Source organism: Diabrotica virgifera, chromosome 9 (assembly GCF_917563875.1).
Source record: "Diabrotica virgifera virgifera chromosome 9, PGI_DIABVI_V3a".
Taxonomy (NCBI): domain Eukaryota; kingdom Metazoa; phylum Arthropoda; class Insecta; order Coleoptera; family Chrysomelidae; genus Diabrotica; species Diabrotica virgifera.
In genome coordinates, this window is record NC_065451.1 from 183,641,066 (window position 1) to 183,667,040 (window position 25,975).

A 25,975-nucleotide genomic window follows, 5' to 3' on the forward strand; every position below is an offset into this window, starting at 1 on the left:
GTTTGATATACTATAAACATAAATATAAACAGGAAAATTTGATAGTAGGGTACTCAGATTCAGATTGGGCAGGTGACCGTACTGATAGAAAATCTACATCAGGATATGTATTCAAAGTTTTTAATTGCACGGTGTCATGGGCATCACGGAAACAGTCTACAGTCAGTTTGTCCTCTACTGAAGCTGAATATGTTGCACTAAGTGTATGTGTGAGTGAAGCATGTTGGCTAAGATACTTAATGTATGATTTAAAAATAAAACCTGATTATGTAGCGGTTCTAATTCATGCAGACAATCAAAGCGCTATAAGGGTTAGTAGAAATCCGGAATTTCATAAGAGACTAAAACATGTTGATATTAGATTTCATTTTGTACGAGATAAAATTAAGGAAAATATTGTTGTATTAAAATATCTTAATACAAGTGACCAACAGGCTGACATATGTACAAAACCATTAGGTTTAACTCTGTTTAAAAAATTTAGAGAGTTGCTAGGTTTAGAATAAAAAATTAATTTAGATCTAGGAGATTTACCGTTGAGGGGGGGTGTTGAATACCCAGTAAAAATAAGCAACGGCAAATCTAGGGGATTTTTGTTATTGTATGATGTAGTTGGAAACAATGTTATATAAGTGTCAGATGTCAACTGTAAGCAAAAATAAGTGTCAAGGAAAAATAAATGTTGATTTTGATGTTTAAGTTATTTGTAGAATTATTGAGTTTTCTTTTAAAATAAAACTGACTAGAAGTACTTCGGTGTTTAATTAACATCCACGCAATTCTGCAAAACATCATATTGTAGTTTTGTTCCTAATGTTTTTACTGGACTGGTGTCGTTTTTGCACACAACGTTTATCTTAAAGGAGTCTATTCCTCTCAAAAAGTTAGTTTCTCAAAATTGTGGACTTTGCTGTTTTTGAAATGACCGATTCAATTATAAGTAATTAGACATTATTTTTATTTATGAAACTATTGTTACAATTTTTTTAAAAAAGTAGAAGCAAAACAAATATTATTCACATCATTCGAATAATGACGAATTTATATTAATAACGAATGACTTTTATTTTACTATGCAGTTCACAAATTATGTATTCCTATATGTATTAACTTACTATACATAGGTAAATTTATTATCTGCTAGATTTACTTAGGTCCATTTTTCAGATGTAAAAATATCTAATAAACACAATATTGATTAAATAAAAATAAAAAAGCTAAAGTTGGTATGGGATTCGAACCAGGATTATCCACGTCCGAAGACCTAAGACCATTTCTCGTCACCACCCGCTCCAACTGTCAACACATATTACTCGATAAAGTGGGATATTCACGTCGTCGATATTCCCCTTAAATTAAAAAGAGACTACCGACCAAATAGGCTCATTTATCTCTGTCGCAACCGTCACCCATTTTAAGATCGCAGGGCGCAATCTAGAGTATTATATATCTATGGTATGGACATCTATATTAATAACCTATATGTTTCCTGCAGCCGATTTTGATGGTATACATAGTTATAAACAAATGAAGATCAAAAAACGGTAAATTTTCGCTTTTTTCGCCTATAACCAAAAAGTTAAGCATTTTAAACAAATTTGAGAGTAATAAGCTCATAAATCGTCTAAAAAATTTCAATATGGCGTTCGCTGAATATGTCTATCCTTATTGGTTGCTTAGAAAATTGCAAAATAAATCATAAATTTTGAGTTTTTATAAATATTCATAACTTATGTAAAAATTAACTTAGAACGTTCTTATTACACGAGTTGTTGAGATTTCTGGTGCTTAAATTATATTTTAAATTTCAAAGTAATTGGTCAAATAGTTTACAAGTTATTTAATTTGTTTATACCGAATTCATTTTTTTTTGCAACACTATAAGTCAGAAAATTATGAAGTTACAGTAAGACTTCTGACAGTTTATGGAAGAGGAACATTTATACTATTGACTTATTTAAAAAAAGAAATGACAAAAAGTAATTTTAAACAGTGTAAAATTATTTTGCAAAAACACGTTGATTTTTTGCTTACTTATAAACAATTAGAATAACTTTTTAACCGTTACCCGTAGAAAAATAATTTTTTCATATTTGGAAAGACTGAATTTTTATACACATTTAGAAAGAAAAACAATTGTCCTAGGATAATTAGGGACGAAGGTAGCCCCCCTTTTTTAATTCACATGTTTTTGCAAAATAATTTTGCAGTATTTAGAATTATTTTTTGTCATTTTTTTTAATTAAATTAATAGTATAAATCTTCTTCTTTCATAAACTATCCAAAGTATTAGTGTAACTTCATCATTTTCTGACTTATAGCGTTGCAAAAAAAATTAATTTGGGATAAACAAATTAAATACCTTTTTAACTATTTGACCAGTTGCTTTGAAATTTAGGGTACGATTTAAGCACCACAAGTCTCAGCATTCCGTGTAATAAGAACGTTTTAAGTTAATTTTTACATAAGTTATGAATATTCATAAAAACTCAAAATGTATGATTTATTTTGCAATTTTCTAAGCAACCGATAAGGATAGACATATTCAGTGAACGCTATATTGAAGTTTTTTATACGATTTATTAGTTTTTCACTCTCAAATTTGTTCAAAATACTTAACTTTTTGGTTATAGACGAAAAAAGCGAAAATTTACCATTTTTTGATCTTCATTTGTTTATAACTATGTATACCATCAAAATCGGCTGCCGGAAACATATAGGTTATTAATGTAGATATCCATACTACTCAATAAATTTAGTTTCGGCCTGGAGGGGGATGTGTCACCAAGAGCATATTTTTTTCCTTATTTCTCTGAACTAATTTGCTGTATAGAAACTTCTTAAATAAAAAAGAAATAACAAGGAAAACCAAAATGATAATATTTAAAACAATTTACGTACCTATCACTACATATGGAGCAGAGAATTGGGTATTGAACGACAAACAAGAAAAGAGATTGCAAGCCGCGGAAATGAGGTATTTAAGAAAAGTCGTGGGAGCTAGCAGAACCGATAAAAGACGTACCTAGCGAAGTTATTAGAAGAGAATTAAAAGTAAAATCAATAAAGGAAAAAATTCATGAAAAGAAATTAAAATGGACTGGGCACTTATTTAGAATGAACGACGGCAGACAGGTTAAAATGACATGGGAAGCGAGGCCGATAGGGAAAAACAGGAGAGGCGACCAAGGAAAACGCGGAATACCAGTGTAATGGAAATATTGCAGAATAGAGGAAAATCGTGGCAGGAAGCCAAATAATTAGCTAGGGACAGAAAAAAGTGGCGTAAGTTCGCAGAGAATAACGAGTAAAGAAGACACCTCGACACCTTACGCTATAAGAGGATCATCGATTATGTATGTATGTACAAAAAATAATTGCTGAAAAGCACTTTACTGAGTCATGAAAGAACTCTATCGAGCAAAAAAAATTTAATACGAGCAAAATTGGGTCATAAAGTTGAAGTTACCAAATAAGAAAGTAAATGACCTACCTACTTTGAACAAGTACAAAAAAGTAAAAGTTACATGATTCTGGTTTATAACTCAAAGTTAAGCAGATAACCTAGTTGTTACAATTAGGAGCAAGCATAACCAGAGTTAACTTTATCTAGTCTCATGCAAACTGCTCTTAACGAAATTAAAAGTTGGTTCTCGAAGGAGAGGTTAACTGTCAAGCCTAGCAAAACGACTTTGATACCAGTCACAAGGTGACGTAAATAAAATTTGCAGGCTCTAATTTTGAATGGCATCCCATTAGACTATTCCAAAGAAGTAACATGTTAGGGGTAACCCGAGATCAAAAACTCACCTGGAATAGTCATATTATAAGTCTCATCCAGAGCCTTGGTGGCAAATTAGACTTGTCGCAAGACATTTGAAAAGACCTGGGGATTTAAACCAAAAATGATCATCTGGCCATAACAACGATTATTAGGCCCGTGGTTACATACGCATCATTTATATGGTAGCTAAAAACACTACAAACAACACAGAGGCGGCTCTAGCCCATGTAGCGCCCGTGTGCAGTCGATGCCTTGGCGCCCTTTGGTTGACGCGCAGTCAAAATGGAATAGTCAAATAGTAGTTCAGAGAAATAAGATTTTTCTCGTGACACATCCCCCTCCAGGCCGAAACCAAATTTTTTGAGTAGTATGGACATCTATATTAATAACCTTTATGTTTCCTGCAGCCGATTTTGATAATATACATAGTTATAAACAAATGAAGATCAAAAAACGGTAAATTTTCGCTTTATTCGTCTATAACCAAATAGTTAAGCATTTTAAACAAATTTGAGAGTAAGCAACTCATAAATCGTTTAAAAAAATTCAATATGGCGTTCGCTGAATATGTCTATCCTTATTGGTTGCTTAGAAAATTGCAAAATAAATCATATATTTTGAGTTTTTATAAATATTCATAACTTACGTACAATTTAACTTAGAACCTTCTTATTTCACGAATTGCTGAGACTTCTGGTGCTTAAATTATATTTTAAATTTCAAAGCAATTGGTCAAATAGTTTAAAAGTTAGTTAATTTGTTTATCCCAAATTCATTTTTTTTGCAACAATATAAGTCAGAAAATGATGAGGTTACAGTAAGAATTGTGATAGTTTATGGAAGAAGAACATTTACACTATTGACTTAATTAAAGAAAATGACAAATATTAATTTTAAACAGTGTAAAATTATTTTGCAAAAACACGTCGATTTTTTGCTTACTTAAAAACAATTGGAATAACTTTTTAACTGTTACTCGTAGAAAAATTATTTTTTCATATTTGGAAAGAATGAATTTTTAAACACATTTAGAAAGAAAAACAATTGTCCTAGGACAATTAGGGACGAAGTTGGCCACCCCTTTTTTTTAATCCACATGTTGTTGCAAAATAATTTTGCAGTATTTAGAATTATTTTTTGTCATTTTTTTTAATTAAATGAATAGTATAAATCTTCTTCTTTCATAAACTATCCAAAGTATTATTGTAACTTCATCATTTTCTGACTTATAGCGTTACAAAAAAAAATAATATGGGATAAACAAATTAAATACCTTTTAAACTATTTGACCAATTGCTTTGAAATTTAGGGTATGATTTAAGCACCAGAAGTCTCAGCGTTTCGTGTAATAAGAATATTCTAAGTTAATTTTTACATAAGTTATGAATATTTATAAAAACTCAAAATTTATGATTTATTTTGCAATTTTCTAAGCAACCAATAGGGATAGACATATTCAGCGAACGCCATATTAAAGTTTTTTATACGATTTATGAGTTTCTCAGCCTCAAATTTGTTTAAAATACTTAACTTTTTGGTTATAGACGAAACAAGCGAAAATTTACCGTTTTTTGATCTTCATTTGTTTATAACTATGTATATCATCAAAATCGGCTGCAGGAAACATATAGGTTATTAATATAGATGTCCATACTACTCAAAAAATTTGGTTTCGACCTGGAGGGGGTTGTGTCACCAACAGGATATTTTTTTCCCTTATTTCTCTGAACTATAGGTACCTATAATACCTAGTACCTGTACTAATATTACATAGAGTATGTATTAGAGGATATTAGGCACGCTTATAATGCAAACAAAAATCCAGATGCAAATAGTGTAATATTAAATTATGTCGGGAGCCAATAGGTATTCACGGCGTCAAAACAACCTACACATACACATATCTGTTAAAAATATTTAATTAAGAATGAACTTTTTTATCTATGAGGTATAAAGGAAAATTTGTTGAGGAAATTTGACAGGTTTGAGTACACGAATAAATAGCACTCTTAGGAAGGAATTGGTTAGATGAATAAAAAAGAACAACTTTGTGATTATTTAAAAAAATAATAATTTATTAACGAATTATTAAAGGAAGCATATAGGCACTTACTACAACATATAATTATAAAAAATTTTCGTGGTTTTGCATTAGCAAAATCTAGAAATAATATCACTTACTTCAGTTTTTATTTCATGTTCAATACTTACTAGTGATAAATTTGTCAATCGACTTTGGGACAGTGTTGACCTTAGATAATATTTGTGCGTTATTGTCACTGCAATGTGAGGTAAATTCTAAGAGCAATGAACAAGTTTGGGAACACTGGATGTAATTATTTGTATACAAGCAATTTAAAATGAAGCTGGACTCTAAATGCTGCATCAATGAAAAACTAGAATCATTCGAGCTGTGGGTGTACAGAAGAATTCTGAAAATATCGTGGACAGAACACGTCACAAACAAAGAGGTTCTGAGAAAGATGAATAAAGAAATGGAAATCTTAAATACCACCAAAACAAGAAACTTGGAATATCTCGGACATATTACACGTGGAGAGAGATACAACTTGCTTCAATTGATTATGCAAAGAAAGATTCAAGAAACAAGAAGCATAGGGAGACGCAGAATATCGTGGCTGCGCAACCTGAGAGAATGGTACGGATGTACATCAAATGAACTTTTCAGAGCAGCCTTCTCTAAAATCCGAATAGCTATGATGGTTGCCGACCTCCGTCGCGGAGATGGCACTTCAAGAAGAAGAATTTAAAATATCCAAAGGTGTAGTAGAATCATCGATAAAGATTGGTAATAATTCTATTTCATTAAAGAACTCAAACTTATCTACGTCTGAAGAGACAACATGACACAATTTATTTTCTAAATTAGAACAATATGCTCTTTTTATATCTAACTCTAAATCCTTCTAGTGTTTTAATTTTTAAAGGAACGAAAAAGTGTCATTATTTTGCTTTAAAAGTGTTAATAGGTAATAGCAGAAGTTTACTTTAAAATGTATTTTCGCGTCAGTTACTGATTTATCTGCCGCCTCATAATTAAAAAAAGTTCATATTTAATGTTGAAACAAAGTAAAGGACCCGCTCTTTGGCGCTTGGCGCCCCCAACATCCCGGCGCCCGTGTGCACCGCACACCCTGCACAATAGGTAAAGCCGCCTCTGAACAACAGCTAAAGCCAAAAAGTGCAAAAAATGCAGCAGCTAGCTTTTCTGAGAATCACAGGGGCAATGTCAATATACCTGCTGTAATGCTCTACCTTCCCTCTTGCAGTTTTCCATAAGGAGGGAGGCAGTATCTACCGCTTTAAAATTGCGAAAGACACAAATACTGAGACTTGGAGATCTAATTGGTCACTTAAAAATCTCGGAAGAAATTCCGTTTGATTTTAAGGACAGGCCGACATGTCAAATTGGCACATGCCATGCCATACGTCAGTCAATGGGAGCAAGAATAGGATATTACCTCCGAATTCTACCCTACTGCATGGATTTTAATGAAATTTTGGCCCTAGCCTCTATTTATCTCCTAATTCAATCCTATGCCGATGTGTGCTTTTATCTTGGGGGTGGTTCCCACCGCTTCTTAGGGGTGGAAAATTTTTTGGTTAAAATTACCACGGAATTCGCAAAAAAACCTAATTCTAGGCAAAAACTGTTCTATAATTTTTTTTTTGAAAACTCAATACTTTTTGAGATATTCGTGGTTGAAAATTGGCCATTTTCACTGAAAAAATAATACCTTTTCGAACTGTTTTTTGCGAATACCTTAAAAACTATGCATCTAACTAAAAAAATTATATTAAACATTTTTGTAGGTTATAAAAAAAACAAAAAACATTTGCCTTCATAAATCTTCTAGTTATAATACAATAAGAGATATGGTAGGTGAAAATAGTTTGTTTTTTGGTACATTCTCAAATTGGTATACTCAACTTGAAATAGCAGAGAAACGGTCGATTTTAGGTGTATAATTTCACTTGTAACACCTTTTGTAGTGCTTGAAAAGACCTTTAAAATGAGGCATATTAAATGTCCATTACATTAAAACTAAGCTAGATATGCTGCAAACAAAATTGATAACTAATGTATTTTAAGAAAAAATGAGAAGTAATTTAAACCCTCATCCACCAAAATGTAAATGCATCGTTTTCCTTCCATAATACCTTTTATTATAGTGTTATTTCTATGTTAAAAATGTTGGACAAGTTTAAGATGAATGGTTTTTGAAAAAAAGATCAAATTATAGAGCGCATGTTTAAATTTTCTTAAAAATCTTCCTTTTTTCCATGTAACTTGAAAATGACAAGAGATACAGTAATGAAAAATAAAAGTAAAATTTTTATCATAAAAAGCCCTACATTTTTGTGTGGTACCTTTTTTTCGTGTCTCTTATCTTTTTCGAGTTACATGAAGGAAAAGGAAGATTTTTAAGAAAATTTAAAAATGCGCTCTATAATTTGATCTTATTTTTTTCAAAAACCATTCATTTTAATCCAGTCCAACTTTTTAAACATAGAAATAACACTATAATAAAAAGTATTGTAGAAGGAAAACGATGTATTTAAATTCTGATGGATTAGGGGTTAAATATGCTTCTCATTTCTTCTTAAAATACATTATTCGCAAAAATCCGTCCGAATAGGTGTCATTTTTCAATGAAAATGGCCAATTTTCAACCACGAATAACATAAAAAGTATTGAGTTTTCAAAAAATAATTATAGAACAGTTTTTGCTTAAAAATAGGTTCTCTAGTCTCTTCCGTGGCTATTTTAACCAAAACATTTTTCACCCCAAGAAGGGGTGGGAACCACCCCCAAGATAAAAGCGCACATCGGCATAGGGTAAACTTTGTTTCTTGAGCTATTCCCTACTTACTGTGAAAATATCAAGTAAATCGATGTAGTAGGATGGAATTCGAAGCCAAATACCCTCATTGACTGCCCTACCAGTCAAATTCGACTTCGAAACGCCGTTTGAAGTGATCATAAGGAACCACCAAATGGGTGAACAAATTGAACTGAAACTGGAACAAGGTTCATTCGTTACTGGGCCCAATTTCAGGCTATCAAAATCTCTTGGAAACTTCTTAACTATCTTTCACGCAGAAACATATGCTATAGATATTAGTGCCCAAGAATGCCTTGAACCGAGGTACTCGTAGGGCAAAAGTCTTTATTTTATTAGACAGCCAAGTCACCTTAAAGACTCTAAAGTCATTTACTTGTAAGTCAAATTGGGTTTAGGAGTGTAAACAATCCCTCAAGAAGCTAGTGGAACGCAACAAAGTAACTTTGATGTGGGTGCCATGTGACGAGGGAACTGAAGGAAATAAGGAAGCTGACATCCTCGCAAAAGAAGGGGCTAATAGCCCATTCCAGGGCCCAGCACGATTCTGTGGACTATCGAAAAGCCACATCAGAGAGGAACTCTGGACCTGCGAACTTGATCAACTACGATTATATTGGTCTAACACACCAGGACAAAGGCAAGCAAAAAGGCTCATAAAAGTGTCGCCTACTGCAACAAACCACCTTCTCGAAATGAGTAAAAATATATCAAAATGATCACTGCCCTCTGAGTTTGAGTGTGGCCTTCTCACTGATCACTGCCCTCTGAGATATCATCTCAAAAAAAATAGGCAAATCAGGTAGTGAGAACTGCCGATTGTGTTACACCGAAAAAGAAATGGCCGAACATATACTATGCAACTCCGTGTCACTGTTTTGCAAACGACTAAAATTCCTAGAAGAGGTCAGTCTAGACATTCTCTGGATGACTTCCTGAACATTGGCACCCTAGAGTTCAACTAGATTAAGGTATGCACTTCTTCTTCTTAAGGTGCCGAGACCGCTTGTCGATCGTTGGCTCTCATGTTGTGCAGCATATTAACAATCATTGTCTTATTTACAGCCGCACGAAATAGTTCAGTGCTAGTTTTCCCAAACCATTGGCGTAGGTTTTTAAGCCAAGAAGTTGTACGGCGGCCCACACTTCTTTTTCCCATTATTTTACCTTGCATGACAAGGTGAAGTATGTCATATTTTTCTGGGTGACGCATTATATGACCAAAGTATTCCAATTTGCGCCTTTTAACCGTGTTCACTACTTCGCAACTTTTATTCAAACGTTGCAAAACCCTTTCGTTTGTGACTCTCTACCCAACTGATCTTCAGAATACGGCGGTAGACCCACATTTCAAATGCTTCTAGGTTTTTTAAAAGCGATTCTGTCAGTGTCCATGCTTCAACCCCGTAACGTAGTACTGGGAATATATAACATCGGACCATTCTTATGCGAAGTTCCAAATTTAGATCATGACTGCACAGGATTTTCTTAAATTTCATAAAACTTGTTCTTGCTTTGGCAATTCTACTTTTTATTTCTGTACTAGGGTTCCAGCTTTCATTAATATGAGTACCCAGATATACAAGATTACTTACTCGTTCAATTGAGTCATTACCGATTGTTACGTTATAGTTATTATTATTTACGGCTGCCTGTTTACTAATAACCATAAACTTTGTTTTTCTTGCGTTGAGTTTGAGTCCATATATCGCGCAGAATGCCACCATTCGATTCAATAACGCTTGAAGATGTTCAATTGATCCAGTCAGCAACAAGGTGTCATCTGCGTATCTGATATTGTTCATAAGCATACCATTAATGAGTATTCCCTCTTTTGCGTTTTCCAAGACTTCATTTAAGATTGTTTCAGCGTAAAGATTAAACAACATTGGTGACAATATACAGCCTTGTCGAACTCCGCGCTTGATTTTTACTTCTTCAGAGCACTGATTCGCAACCCTAATACATGCAGCCTGGCCCCAATACAAATTTGCGATTATTCTAATGTCCCTACCGTCCAGACCGGTAGTTTTGAGAATATGTAGCATTTTTTCATGGCGAACTTTATCAAAGGCCTTTTCAAAATCAATCGCGCACATGAAAACGTCATGATTTACATCTCTGCATCTCTGAATTAAAACTTGGGTTGCGAATAGTGCATCACGCGTTCCAAGGCCACAACGAAAACCGAATTGAGTACTTGAGATTCTTTCCTCAATTTTTCTATATGTTCTTTGATGAATGATTCTAAGAAACGTTTTCAATACATGACTCATTAGGCTGATGGTGCGATAGTCGCTGCATTTTGTGGCTCTGTGTTTTTTTGGTAGTACAACAAATGAGGATTTAAGCCAATCTTTAGGAATTTTTCCGCTTTCATAGATTAAGTTGAACAATTTCGTAAGTATCTTAATGCCCTCGACACCTAAAAGCTTTAGTGTTTCTACGTAAATCCCATCTGGTCCGATCGCCTTCCCGTTTTTTGCGTTCTTTATAGCGTATTGCACTTCTTCCTTAGATATTGGAGGACCGCTTATGTCATTTAGCGTTTCTAGTTCGCTTCTTTCATCATCGAATAATTCCTTTATATATTCTGTCCATCGTATTAGTTGACCTTCGATATCGATTATAATTTTTCCGTTTTTATCTTCGATTAGTGGAGGATTACATTTTTTATTCAGTCCTGCAACTTCTTTCAGTTTTTTGTGCATATTGAATGCGTCATAGATACGCTCGTAGTTCTCAATTTCTTTACATTGTTGTTTATGCCACTCTGATTTAGCTGATCTTATTTTTCTTCGAATCATACTGTTTAGCTTTTTGTATTCTGTCAGATTAGCATTCTTATATTTTCTTCTTGCATCCATTAAATTCAATATCTCTTCTATCATCCACTGTTGCTTATTCCTACGCTGATTTTCCATTAGATGGTCTTCTTGGACTTTTTCCAATGTTTCTTTGCATGACTCCCATAATTGTTCTTCTGAATTTTTATTTCCCAATTTCTGAAACTGATCTTCTAATTTATCGGTTACTATTTCTTTCACTTCCGCATTTGAAAGTTTATCTTTGCTGATCCTAGGAGATATTTTGGGTTTTTTAATCTTTTTAAATTTAAGTAATACTTTAGCTGCTAGTAAGTTGTGGTTGGAGGGTACATCCGCTCCTGGATATGTTTTGGAGGACAAGATAGCATTTCTATATCTTTTTGATATACAGATATAATCAATTTGATTTCTTACTATTCTTCCGTAAGTGTCCATAGGAGATTTCCAGGTGTAAAGTCGTCGCTTAGGCAAGTCAAAAAAAGTGTTGGAAATTACTAATTGTTTTTCTACACAAAATCTAATCATTCTATCTCCACGGTCGTTTCTCGTTCCTAAACCAAACTTGCCAACGACATCTTCTTCACTACCTCTTCCAACCTTGGCATTGAAATCCCCCAATACAATGTTTATATCTTGGCTTCCTGTGAGTGATAATAAATAGTCTAGATCTGAATAAAAGCTTTCGACAACTTCATCGTCATATTGTTGTGTAGGTGCATATACCTGAATGATGTTTAAGTCTGTACGATTTGTTTTTATTTGTAACATTATTAACCTATCTGAGTATAGCACGATATTTTTTACTGATTTTGCGACATTTTGTTCTAAAATAAATGCCACACCATTTCTATGTTGCGGACCTTCTTCACCAGAGTAGTAAATTTCATAATTATCTATCGTTATATGGCCAGAACCCGGCCACCTCATCTCGCTTATACCTAAGATATTTATATTTAACCTTCGCATTTCCTTGATCGTATTGTGAATCTTTCCAGACTCAAACATACTTGTAATATTCCAAGTCGCTATTAAACATTCCTTATCTATTACCAAATTTGATGAATTACAGGGAATTCGCTTGCTGACGACTGGGGAAACCCTGCTGTTTCCCACGCCGAATCTTGGATTCCGAGTCCCATGATTAGTAAATATATTTACATTATTAACATCTGTCATCATGAGTTACTAGGGAAGTTATAATCAGGTAGTTTCCCGTTGCTTTCCTGATTCCACTGCCGTTGACTGAATTTTCAGCTCATCCGCCTTCGGGGCCGATTTCTCAACCCCAGGACAATAGAGTGCCCTTCCGTACCTCCTGGTAACGGTTGATTGCTTATACCGGCGCACATTCGGTTTTTATTTAGGTTTAGGTTCGCAGTATCGCAGCCGGTTAAATCATTATTTGATTGTCGCCTGCGACTTTATGGCACCGCACCTGTTAGGAATTGTATTCCTTAGCCGCGAGCCACTAATGACACAGCTGCTGTCCTGTGTCATGTCCTCAGTTGATCCGCCGGTACTTATTTGGCGAAGCCTTATTCGTACCTGTCCTGTATATCTACAGGAACGTTCCCTATCAGCCATTGGGACGCGCCGTGTTGGGGTTAAGGACTTCCCCATCCAGGTCTGTCTTTCACAAAGTACTGAAAAACCCCTACCCAATTCAGAGCTCTTCCTCCATGCAAACTAGACCTAGCACGGTATGCACATAAGACCTCAATAGGTCAAAATGCGGTGAGGCTTCATGGCCTTACCTCCCATAATCTTTTTTTCTTCTATCATTGAAAAAATATTGAAAAATCGTATCTCGAACACTATAAATAATAAAGACTTTTACCAAACATAATTTTGAAAAGAAAGGATCGAAGTTTTTTCTCTATAGATATATACCAATTCCTATAGCTACACACACTCCCGTGTAAAAAAGATATGAAGCAAAAAATTGCATTTTCGTGTTTTTCTTTTACAGCAGGAAAAATGAAAGAATACCCATGAACGAACATATAAAACACGCTGTATTTTGCTGTCACCGTGTCACACAAAAAATTGGCCAGCGCAAGTACATGTAATAATTATTGTTACATGTACTTGCACTGGACAAATTTCTTTGTGACACGGTGACAGGAAAATACAGTGTGTTTTATATGTTCGTTCATGGGTATTCTTTCATTTTTCCGACTGTACTTAGATTATTGAAAATAATGTCAAAAACGTATTGTTGACTTTAGAAGGTGACATTTCGATAGTAGATTTGATTTTTAACAACATGTCTGTATACATATAGGTACAGTAAAACCCATTTACCTGCAACTACGAAGAGGAAACGCGACAGATGTTCGTTGATGCGGTGCAAGTGATCTTGAGGGTTTCAGTTAAATTTGTTCAGTTATAGTTCGTCCGCTATAACTTTTCCCATGCGTCACGATTTATTTTCACACACATAGACAATAATGTTGTCTAAGTAATAATGGGCATTCATAGACCTCGTACGTATGGGGACCAACTCCATACGAGCTTTAAAACAAATTCCCCTATAAAACATTTTAGAGCCACCACTATTAAGGTACTTTAGGAGAGATATTGCAGCTGGCAAACCTTTCTCCTCGTCTTCGCCAGACACGCTCACGACCATCTGGAGCTTTTAGGCTTACTCTAGTCTCATCGGAGAAAAGAACTCGTTTCCAATCATCGATGGTCCAATTTTGATGCAATCTTGCAAAATTTAATCTCTGAACCCTGTGTTCTCTGATAAGCAAGGGTTTTTTGGCCGGTTTCCTGTTGATCAATTCTGCTTCATGTAAACGTCTTCTAACTGTTCGAGACGATATCGCGACATTTCGAACATCTGCTAGTTCATTTTTTAGCAAATTGCTGGTGACTCTCCTATCTCTGAGAGCAAGTTGCCTCAAAAAACGATCATTAATTTGATTAGTGCAACGTTTTCGCCCTTGCCCTGGTCTTCGATGGTACGACCCTGTTTTATTATATCGCCTCACCTTGCGACTGATGCTGGAATGATGTCTTCCTAACAAACCTGCAACGTATCGCATTGAATATCCTTCATCTAGGAGAGCCGATGCTCGCACTGCCTCCTCCATTGACAAATTTCTTTGGCGGTTCATTTTTTTATTCGATTTTTATGCAAATGAACTTCCAAACATGCATGTGATGAAAAATATCACAATAAAAAGCTTGTTTCTCACAAGCACTTTGTTTTAATCGGCACTTTTTATGAAAAGTTTAACCCACTTTTAGTCTAAAACGAAGTTTAATACAAATTATTTTTAAAACAAGACTATTATTAGCTTACATAACAACTTTCACTGTCAAACAAGGTCCATAGGCAACTTGTCGTACAGCAAATTATCAATAAATAAAGATTATTGAGAAAAATGTAAGTGGTGCGTTAATTTTGTCCAGGAGTTTATTTTTACCTTAAATATACTTACGTTTTAAATACTGATTTTAAGTTTTTTTAATGTTCTATTAATCTATTAATCTATTAATCTTAGCGCCATCTACACGATAATTGTGAAAGTATCCCAAGTAAGAAATTCATATTTTGTCAATAGAACGTCAAAATGATTAGCAAAATCTTAAAAAAATCGATTACAATTTACATTAAGCGATAACAATTAAATAATAAATTTAAAAATTACCGGTGAAAGTTGAATTAGTAGTCCGCTAGGAGCGACACCAGCGAAGCTCACAGCGTATAACAATAAATAATAAACAAACTAAACAGATTATTCTACAATAAAATTAACATCAATAATAAACAAGTAAAGAACAGAACATATTTTGAAAACTAGTGTTTATATATTTTAAATCTTCTATTTTCAATAATTTCATTTTTTTCTTCAAAATTATATATAAAAAAAATATACAAGGATAATGACTTTTCAAGTAGTTGATCGATTACGCAGCAACATTCTTCCATGTTCAAATTCAAATGCACGAATAGCTATCTACTAAACTAACGTTACCATATTGTAAACTGGTGACAATATACTGATTTACACAGCGTGCCCGCGCCGTCTCTGGAGCCGTCATTCCTTCAAAATTTTCAGTCTCAACCGATAGCGAGAATCATCTTTCGTTACCAGAACTAGAAGTGGTAACGGAATATAACAACGTGCAACCCTGCAACGGATTCAAATATATTCACATGTAATCTCGCCAATATTTTCGTGCGTCTAATTGGCTATTTACTGAATTTGGTAGGTACTACGTACTACTTATTAACAAATATTTCTGTTGGTAAAAAATATAAATGGAATTATTTCATAGTAGTCATAAAATATTGATTTGCAAGATTTTTAACTGTTACCAATGGTAACAGTGGTTACATGGACGCTTCGCCAGTGTCCCCGGCCATGGTTTGCTCTGGGAGCTGTACCAAGATAAGACACGATATACAGGGTGTAACGAAAATACAGGTCATAAATTTAATCACATATTCTGGGACCAAAAATAGTTTGATTGAGCCTAACTTACCTTAGTACAAATATGCATATAAAAAAAGTTACAACCCTTTGAAGTTACAAAATGAAAATCGATTTTTTCCAATATATCGAAAACTATTAAAGATTTTTTATTGAAAATGGACATATGGCATTTTTCTGACAGTAGCATCTTAAAAAAAAATTATAGTGAAATTTGGACACCCTATAAAAATTTTATGGGGGTTTAGTTTCTTTAAACCCCCCCAAACTTTTGTGTACGTTCCAATTAAATTGTTATTGTAGTACCATTACTTAAACACAATATTTTTAAAACTTTTTTGGCTCTTAGTACTTTTTCGAAAATTCAGTTTTTATCGAGATATTTTGAATATTTGTCAAATCCACCACATATTTGTATATGATTAAATACGATTATGGAGACTAGGTAAAAATATGAAAATTTATGTATGATTTACATTTTTAGGTATATTTTGAACCGTATTAAAAAAGAAGCCATATCTCGATAAAAGTTGCCTTCTCGAAAAAATATAAAGAGGCAAAAAAGTTTTAAAAACATTTTGTTTAACTAATGGTATCGCAGTAATAGTTTAATTGGAGCGTACACAAACATTTGGGGGGTTTAAAGGAACAAAACCCCCATAAAATTTTTATGTAAACATATTAAAAAAGAAGCCGCAACTCGATAAAAACTGCCTTATCGAAAAAATACTGAGAGCCAAAAAAGTTTTAAAAATATTGAATTTAACTAATGGTACCACAATAATAATTTAATTGGAACGTACAGAAAAGTTTGGGGGGTTTAAGGGAACAAAACCCCCATAAAATTTTTATGGGGAGCACAAATTTCACTATAATTTTTCTTTAAGATGCTCCTGCCGTAAGTATGCCACGTATCCATTTTCAATAAAAAATCTCTAATAGTTTTCGATATATTCGAAAAAATCGATTTTCATTTTGTAACTTCAAAGGGCTATAACTTTTTTTATGTGCATATTTATACTAAGGTAAGTTAAGTTCATTCGAACTATTTTTGGTCCCAGAATATGTTATTTAATTTATGACCTGTATTTTTGTTACACCCTGTAGAAAGGGTTTGAAAAAGAACTATTAAAATAGTAGTACTTACAAAATTTAGATCGGCATAAGGATACGCTTTTAGCTTCCAGGATGTAACTGTTTCTACTAGAAATAATATCCCTAGTACTATATAAAATTTCATCATGTACTACAAAAACATTCTGCGATAAAAAATAAGGTAATAAATAATAAGACTGTTAATATGGCAGGTGCACTTATATTATTTACTAGTAATTGATCTATTAGCAAGCATTTGTTATTTTTTTATGTTTTACATGATTTATACGTCAAAACATTGTATCAGTGAGCTATGAAACACCATTTTTTCATTACACTTAACACTTAATTGTAAGTTAACAGTTTAGGGCGTCACTAGATAACATTAATCATGCAGACATGATACGTATGTATGTACTTGACATTATTGGCTTCAAAGGCTATAATTCCCTATCTTACTATTATTCGAATAATATAGGTACACTCAGGGCCGCCGCTAATGTGTTGGCCGCCCGTGTGCAACTTAATATTTGCCGCCCTCTTCCAATTTCAACACTTTAAAAAAATGTACATACTAGTATTTAAAGAAATGTGCAGAAGATTCATAAGAATAATAATTTGAAAATTAATAATTAATACTTGAACATTTAGACATCCATGATCCAACGTCCATTACATGTGTATCCTAATATCCTAATTGAAACGTCCATTTAATTAAAATAAACCGTGACTAGATAACATAAAACCATAAAAAAATTAAAACGGACTTTTCGGGCTTTCGTTTCGGAAAACTTGTTGACAATGTTTAACAATGTTTTTGACAATGCTTTTTTTTGTTTGTTTTCTGGCCTTGGTGTTATACCTTTAGCCACGTAATTACATATTATACTTATATCTAGCTCAGGGGAGTTATGCGTAGTGTGTGTGTTGAGTAAATGTCTTGTTACTTTGAAAAGGTGACTTCATTGTCTTTTCAAAGAGACGCTAATTGTATCTGAACGTATGCAGTCCCTCTGGTGAGTACCAATTCCACAAGGATAGAAACTATTTTCACCTATTATTTTTAATAAATTAAATGTCTCTCTGTTCTCTTCTCCCTCTTTCTCTCTTTCTGTTATATTTCTTTCTTTCCCTCTCTTGGTGTGCTATTTCTCTCTTCCTTCCCTCTTTTCTCTCCTATCATCTCTGTCTTTTCCATTGCTTTTGTTTGCGCTGGTTCTAGAACCGATTTATTCCTTTTCTTTCACTTCTCGCCTCCAGTTTTCCTCCCCTCGAGTTTCGTCCCTTCCTTTTTCCCTCCCCTTTTGTTTTCTCTTTCGCCCACGCTGCTCTCTCTTCCGCCTTTATTGTTTTTCTTTTTTGTCCCATTTTTCTATCCACGAGTTGGGCCGTGCTGATCGGTTCAGAGGGGCAGTGCACCCTTGCCTCTCCAAGGCTGTTTTCCACTCGGGTTCGCCATCTCCCTTAAGCATCGCATGTAACCCACGATATTACCCCTGGGCCATCACTCCTTTGGATGATGGTGTTACACCTTGAGGTTGGGGTGGCGGTATATTAGGATGATACATAGCCGTCATCTCTATGCATATCCGTTTGTTTTCAGTGGTTTCCTCCACTGGTTTCAGAGGTTTTCTCCTCGAGTATAGGTTTGGGTATAGTGACTTGTATGATGGGTAGGGGTGGGTGTTGAATGATAGTTGGGAGTATTAACGACCACACAGGGACAGGTTAGTAGCTTGGCTAGAAGAGAGCGGACAGCTGCTCCAATTTGTTGCCTTTTACGATGAGCAGGAGAAGCTGTGGAGGTATTGTACTTGAGCGGCCCGCATCCACACAGGGATGAGAAAAATATCTAAAAGTCCGAAAGCCGCCAGCCGCTTTGAATGAAAAAGTATTCCCGGAACTGCTTTATGACTATACTTGCAAAGGAGCAGTGTATACAATAAATAATATTTTCTGATATTTTTGTTTAGATTATGATGAAAAAAGAACTATAAATTATAACTGAAACGCATTTTAGTACTATCAGGTAATAATAATAGTTTACAGAATTATCTGAATCATTACTACTTATAGTATAAGAGCTGTGAGACATTTTTGAGTAGGTATTTTAGGCAACCTGAAAATTTTTCAGGTGACTCTTCTATGATAGCCTAATACAAAAATGCCGGTCTGGCTGGAGGGTAGCGGTTATTTTCCCCAAAAATCCCCCCCAAATTTAAAAAAAGAGTAAAAATTTTTTTACAAAAAAATATCATTGATATGACTTGAAAGTAAATTTAAATATTCAAATATAAAGAAAATAAACAGACAAGGCGATTTGAGGGCGATTTTAACTCTGCAAGATACTTGCATGGGCGCCCCAGGATTATTTTCAGGGGGTGCATCTGAACTTCAGAAGATTTCATCTGAATCTGTACATACTATTAATGAGTATAAAATATACAATTATACATGCATACCTATGTACATTCCTTCCGGACAGGGAGGTGCAATTGTTATTTTGGCAGGGTATTTTTTAATTTTAAATATAAATATTCTAAAAAAGACACGTTTTTTTTGGTGACATTATCCAATTGCCATGTGATCAAACAAATTACGCGTGCATATAAATGAAACCACTATAGGTAAGCAGCAGTGTGAGAAAGAGCTTATACCGATAGCTGTTTGCGTCCTCTGTTGTAGCTGAGCGAGTCCGTTCGCTCGAGAAAAATCACATAACCTGGCGATATCCATGTTGTTGTTGCTCGAAACGTTAGAGTAATTATTATATATTATAGTTTTTCAAGTAACTTTTTCTTAATTAAAGAAAAATAATACGTACTATACAATAGATTTTGCAAATATGATAGAAAAAGACAAATTTATTATTATAAATATATAGGTAGAAAAGTATAAAACTATAAACTAAATTAATTCTGTGTCCGAATCTTGTACTTCTTCTTCAAATTTCTAATCGGAGCTTAAATGTTCATTCTCATCTTCTTCGTCAGACTCTCCTCGAGACTCAGATTCCTCTTCTACATGATCTGTAAATACTTGTAATATGTATTTAGAATTAATTAAAAATAATCTGTGATTAATTAATTAAGTTGCTACGTATTCTCTGTCCTTTTATACAGAGTCGAAGCCTGGACAATCACGGGCGCATCTGAAGAAAGACTTGCCATTGTTGAGATGTGGTGTTATCGAATAATGTAAAAAATATCATGCACACAACACTTAACACACAGGGAAACATTAAGAAAGATGAAAAAGGCAAAATAAGAAATACTCAACACTATGAAGGAAAGAAAAATGAGCTAAAATAAATATACATTCTCTTCTTCTTCATCAGACTCCCCTCGATACTTAGATTCTTCTACCTGATCTGTAAATAGTTGTAATATGTATTTAGAATTAATGAAAAATTAATTAGTGGTTAATTGATTGAGTTGCTACGTATTCTTACTTATATAACCAATGCTTAATACTTTTCCTTATATAACCAATCACATCACGTTTTTTATTTCTTAGTATATGACCAAAGTAGCTCATGTTTCTTTCCTTCATAGTGTTGAGTATTTCTTTTGCCTTTTTCATCTTTCTTAATGTTTCCGTGTTTGTTACGTATTCGATAACTCCACATCTCAACAACGGTAAGTCTTTCTTCAGATGAGCATGTGATTGTCCAGGCTTCGACTCCGTATAAAAGGACGGAGAATACGTAGCAGCTAAACTAATTAATGATACAACTATTTACAGATCATGTAGAAGAGGAATCTGAGTCTCGAGGGGAGTCTGACGAAGAGGAAGAGAATGAATATTAAGGCTCAGATGAGGAGTTTGAAGAAGAAGTACAAGACTCGGCCACAGAAATAATTTAGTTTATAGTTTTATACTTTTCTACCTATATATTTATAATAATAAATTTGTCTTTTTCTATCATATTTGAAAAGTCTATTGTAAAATACGTATTATTTTTCTTTAATTAAGAAAAAGTTACTTAAAAAACTATAATATATAATAATTACTCTAACGTTTCGAGAAACAACAACATGGATATGGCCAGGTTATGTGATTTTTCTCCTGCGAACGGACTCGCTCAGCTACAACAGAGGACGCAAACAGCTATCGGTATACGATCTTTCTCACACTGCTGCTGACCTATAGCGCTTTTCATTTATATTCACGCGTAATTTTTTTGATCACCTGACAATTGGAAAATTTCACCAAAAAAAAACCTGTCTTTTTTAGAATATTTATTTTTATTATTAAAAAATACCCTGTCAAATAACAATTGCACCTCCCTGTCCGGAAGGAATGTACATACATAGCTATGCATGTATAGTTGTATATTATATACTTCTTAATAGTATGTACAGATTCAGATGAAATCTTCTGAAGCAGATGCATCCCCTGAAAATAATCCTGGGGCGCCCATGCAAGTATCTTGCAGAGTTAAAATCGCCCTTAAATCGCATGGCCTGTTTATTTTCTTTATATTTGAATATATAAATTTACTTTAAAGTCACGTCAATGATATTTTTTGTAATAACAATTTTTACCCTTTTGTTTAACTTTGGGGGGGATTTTTGGGGAAAATAACCGCTACCCTCCAGCCAGACCGGCATTTTTGTATTAGGCTATCATGGAATAGTCAGCTGAAAAATTTTCAGGTTGCCTAAAATACCTACTCAAAAATGTCTCACAGCTCTTGGACCATTAATTATTTGAATTTATTTTCGTTTTAAAAAAAGTATTATCATCAGTGGCCTGCTTTTGGCCGCCCCTATTGTTGGCCGCCCGTGTGCGATGCACACTTAGCACACATGGTAGCGGCGGCCCTGGGTACACTCAACCAAACTTATATGAAATCATCTGATATTTTTTATTATTTTAAGCTAATTAATGCTAAATTATATTTTCTTCCATCGCATCTCTCAGAAGCCTAACTATCAGTGGCGGCTGGTCCTATGAGGCAGGTGAGGCAGTGCCTCACCAGTATATCAATCGACTATTTACGTTATTTCGTTATTTCATCATAAATTCTTTAAATACAATTTAACTGTTTGAAATTTGCTAAATAACTTTATATTCGTTATTTACAATTTAACTTTTTGAAATTTGCTAAATAATTTAATTTTTATTATAAAACTTAATAACGTTATTTTTATGATAATAAATAAAAATAGGTACGGCCCTGACCCGTTCTTCATAAACACACCGATACCTACTCTACTCAAATTATATAGTAGAGGCACCGTAGATGCGTGTCTCTGATGGTGCCTTGTCTAGCATATTACGAAGCCTACGGAGATCGGCCGGTAGCATCACTGAGAATAATTTTTGGAGCCGGGATTAAGTATCCTTTCAGAGGCAGGCAAAAATATGCCTCTAGCGTAGTTTTGAAGTTTTAGGTAGTTTGTTAGAGCAGTTTGTTCTAGTTACGTGTACTTACTATTATAGTATAATTAGATGATTAGAATATGTTATTATGCTCTGACTGGCTAAAAGTCATTTGGCAATGTAAATTAAATAAATAAATTAATAAAAAAATTAGAAATTTTGATTTCTTTCATAATAATTCATTTACTTTTAAGCACGCTGTTTATAAAATAAATAAAAAACAAAAAAAAATAAAATTTAACCCTTAGTTTATTTAACATAAAAACAATCTTATAATATAACCGTAATTTGCTTACTTCCTTGTTTCTATTTCCGTATATTCAATACATTTACAATACAGGGTGTCCAGAAACTCTACCGACAAACGAAGACAGTAGATTCTTCAGATAATTTTAAGATAATTTAACCCAATTTAGTTAGTCCGAAAATGCTTCCTAAGGCAGCTAGAGCTCTTTGAAGATGGCATATTGTAATTAGTTTTTCTTAAATACCTCCAGAACGCTTGTATTTCGAAAAACAAAAATTGGTACGTGTATTTATCTTCAAGATATAAATCTAATCCATCCATTGCAAATTTCTAGTACCGATCATATGCGTCTGTTCTGGGTAGGGCAACGGTTATTTTATCGCATAACTTTTTTATCTTTAACTTTTATGAATTTCTGACACTAGATTATTAAATTGTGAAGTATTCTAGTACTAAAAGGTACTCTTGTTTTAAATCGGTATGACAAACCGTTTTCTAGAAAAATCGATTTGAAAAGTTTTCGCTTTTTGAATAAAAAAAAAATTCAAAAAAAAACTGCTTAGAAAGACGAAAACGAATTTGCGAATTTCTAGTACTGGTCATAGGCGTTCGTTTTGGGTAGGTCAACAGTTATTTTATAGCATAACTTTTTTGTCTTGAATTTTTGAGCATTTTTGACACTACATTATTGAATTATGAGGTATTCGAGTACTAAAAGTTACTCTTACTTTATGTTGGTAAAATACTTCGTTTTTTGTTGAAAAGTTCTTTCAATTTTTTTTTTCAAATTCCAAAAACGAAAACCTTTCAAATCGATTTTTCCAGAAGACGGTGTGTCTTACCCGTCTTCAAGCAAGAGTACCTTTTAGTACTAGAATACCTCACAATTTAATAATCCGGTGTCAAAAATGCATAAAAGTTAGGGACAAAAAAGTTATGCGATAAAATACCCCTTGCTCTACCCAAAACGGACGCCTATGACCGATACTAGAAATTTGCAATGGATGGAATCGATTCATCTCTGAAAAGTAAATACGCATACCAATTTTTGTTTTTCTAAATAGAAGCGTTCTGGAGGTATTTAAGAAAAACTAATTTCATGACGCCATCTTCAAAGAGCTCTAGCTCCCTTAAGAAGCATTTTCGGACTAGGTGAAATGGGTTAAATTGTCTTAAAATTATCTGAGGAATCTTCTGTCTTCGTTTGTCGGTAGAGTTTCTGGACACCCTGTATAATAAAATTGGTTCTAAAATGAAATTATCACGTGTTTGTAGGTATATTGTTTGCGTACCATAATTTCATTTTGGCAAATGATTAATAATAACAGAATCAGTCAACGGTCAAACCAGGATGATCCTAAGAGGGGCTACAACTGGTGGGTCTCTGGGGTTATGGAATTAAGGAGGATGTTAAGCGTATGGGGGTTTATAACCCCCAAACCTCCCCCATAGTTACGTCACTGGAATCAGTTGTCCGTTGTTGTCTATGACTGTTCAATGCGTTCAAAGCTGATGAGACCAAGGAAGGACGAAACATCTGATTCATACTGTTTTGATATGTGGTATCATATTAATTATTATTTTTAGCTAAAAAAACAGCTACCATGAGTATGAACCTGTTAGAGACTTAGGACTTTCATGACTATTCCTTTGCGAATAAAATTGTTATTTAATATCGTTTGCAAGGCTTAAAATAAATACGGTGACGTTATGACGTCACAAAATCGACCTTTCGGCTATTAAAGAAAAGCTAACCATAATAATAATATTCCTCAAGTGTAGTGTGCCTCACCATCTTGTACTATCACGAGCCGCCACTGCTAACTATAGGTTATAGAACCAAATCAACATACCTGCGAGCTATTAAAGTTGGTTGGATAAAAATTAAAGGTTTTTTTTACCGATCTATGACCCTTCCTCTTTTATATTTTTAAACAAATCTGGCAGTTGCCGTTCTTTATTGTCTTCGTCGCCCTCTAAGTACACGAACTCGTATCATCTGATTTTACACATCCTACTTTCGTTTGAAACTAGCACACTTTTCCAATTTCCAGTGTTCCAGTTTTGGTGTTGAACATACCAGTTTACGTGATCAATCTTGTGCTGTCTAGTTAACTAGGCATCCCGTAACTTCCTCTTGCTATACAGGGTGCTTGATAAAGAATGGGCCATAGGTTAACCGTAAATTCCTTAATACTTTAATCCCCTTTTACCTTAGTACGAAAGTTGATAATAACCGAAATACAGGGTGTCAAAGATAAACTTTTATTTTATTTATTTTTGAATATTTCCTGACATGCATGGGACAACAACACGAAATTTGGTAAGTGGTGCTGGTACTGTACACACTACTAAATTATGTTAAACAAACGTTTCTGACTACTACCAGAGGCGTACGATGGGGTAACGTGAATGGCTTACCCTTTAAAAATTCTACGCCTATGGCGGAATTTCTATTTTAGTGCAATTTTTGGATTCCCCAATACTTTTTATGTAAATAACATACTCTGCGTTCATAGCGATAAAGCCATCAGTTTTTGAGATATTTGAAGCTAAAAACGAAGGTGCATAATTCATTAATCAAAATAACTGTGCCTTTTCATTTTTAACTTCAAATATCTCGAAAATTAATGAGTTTATCGTTACCAAATAAGAGTATATTATTTGCATAGAAAGTATTGGAGAATCTAAAAATTGTGCTAAAATAGCAGTTCCGTCAGTAGCGTAGAATTTGGGAAGGGTCACCCAATCACTTTCCCCTGTCGTACGCCTCCGGTAGTAGCCAGAAACGATTATTTAACATAATTTAGTAATAACCTACAATTTCTGCAAAGTGTGACACGGATATGTAAAATTGTTTTAAAGTATTCTTTTTTTTTTAATAAGTTATTCTTTATTTAAAACTTTAAGAATTATTTGTGCCCGGCACTTATGAAACTTGGCAGAAAGTGTAGGTACTGTACACCCTACTAAACTATGTTAAATAATCGTTTCTTTTCTGGTTAATACCAGAGGCGTACAACAGGGGAAAGTGAATGGTTGACTCTTCCCGAATTCTACGTCACTGATATAACTGCTATTTTAGCATAATTTTTAGATTCTACAATACTTTCTACGCCAATAATATACTCTTCATTCGTAACGATAAAATCATTAGTTTTCGAGATATTTGAAGTTAAAAATGAAAAGGCACAGTTATTTTGATTAATGTATTATGCTCCTTCGTTTTTAGCTTCAAATATCTCAAAATCTAATGGCTTTATCACTATGAATGAAGAGTATGTTATTTACATAAAACTGTGGCGTAGAATTTTGGAAGTGTC

General features: G+C 33.8%; 1 protein-coding gene across 3 annotated transcripts in view; it reads right to left on the reverse strand.

Annotated features, from left to right (window-relative positions):
- LOC126891825 (lipase 3-like) overlaps positions 1-25,975 on the reverse strand; it is a 199,613-nt gene that overhangs the window by 66,225 nt on the left and 107,413 nt on the right. Inside the window, exon 1 of one of the 3 annotated variants that reach the window (XM_050661107.1) lies at positions 17,070-17,214. The exons of the other annotated variants lie outside the window; for them this stretch is intronic. Within the exon in view, the coding sequence (XP_050517064.1) occupies positions 17,070-17,165 (96 nt within the window). The 5' untranslated portion in view covers positions 17,166-17,214. Of the gene's footprint in view, positions 1-17,069; positions 17,215-25,975 lie in introns of those variants that run through there. 3 annotated transcript variants of the gene reach the window in all.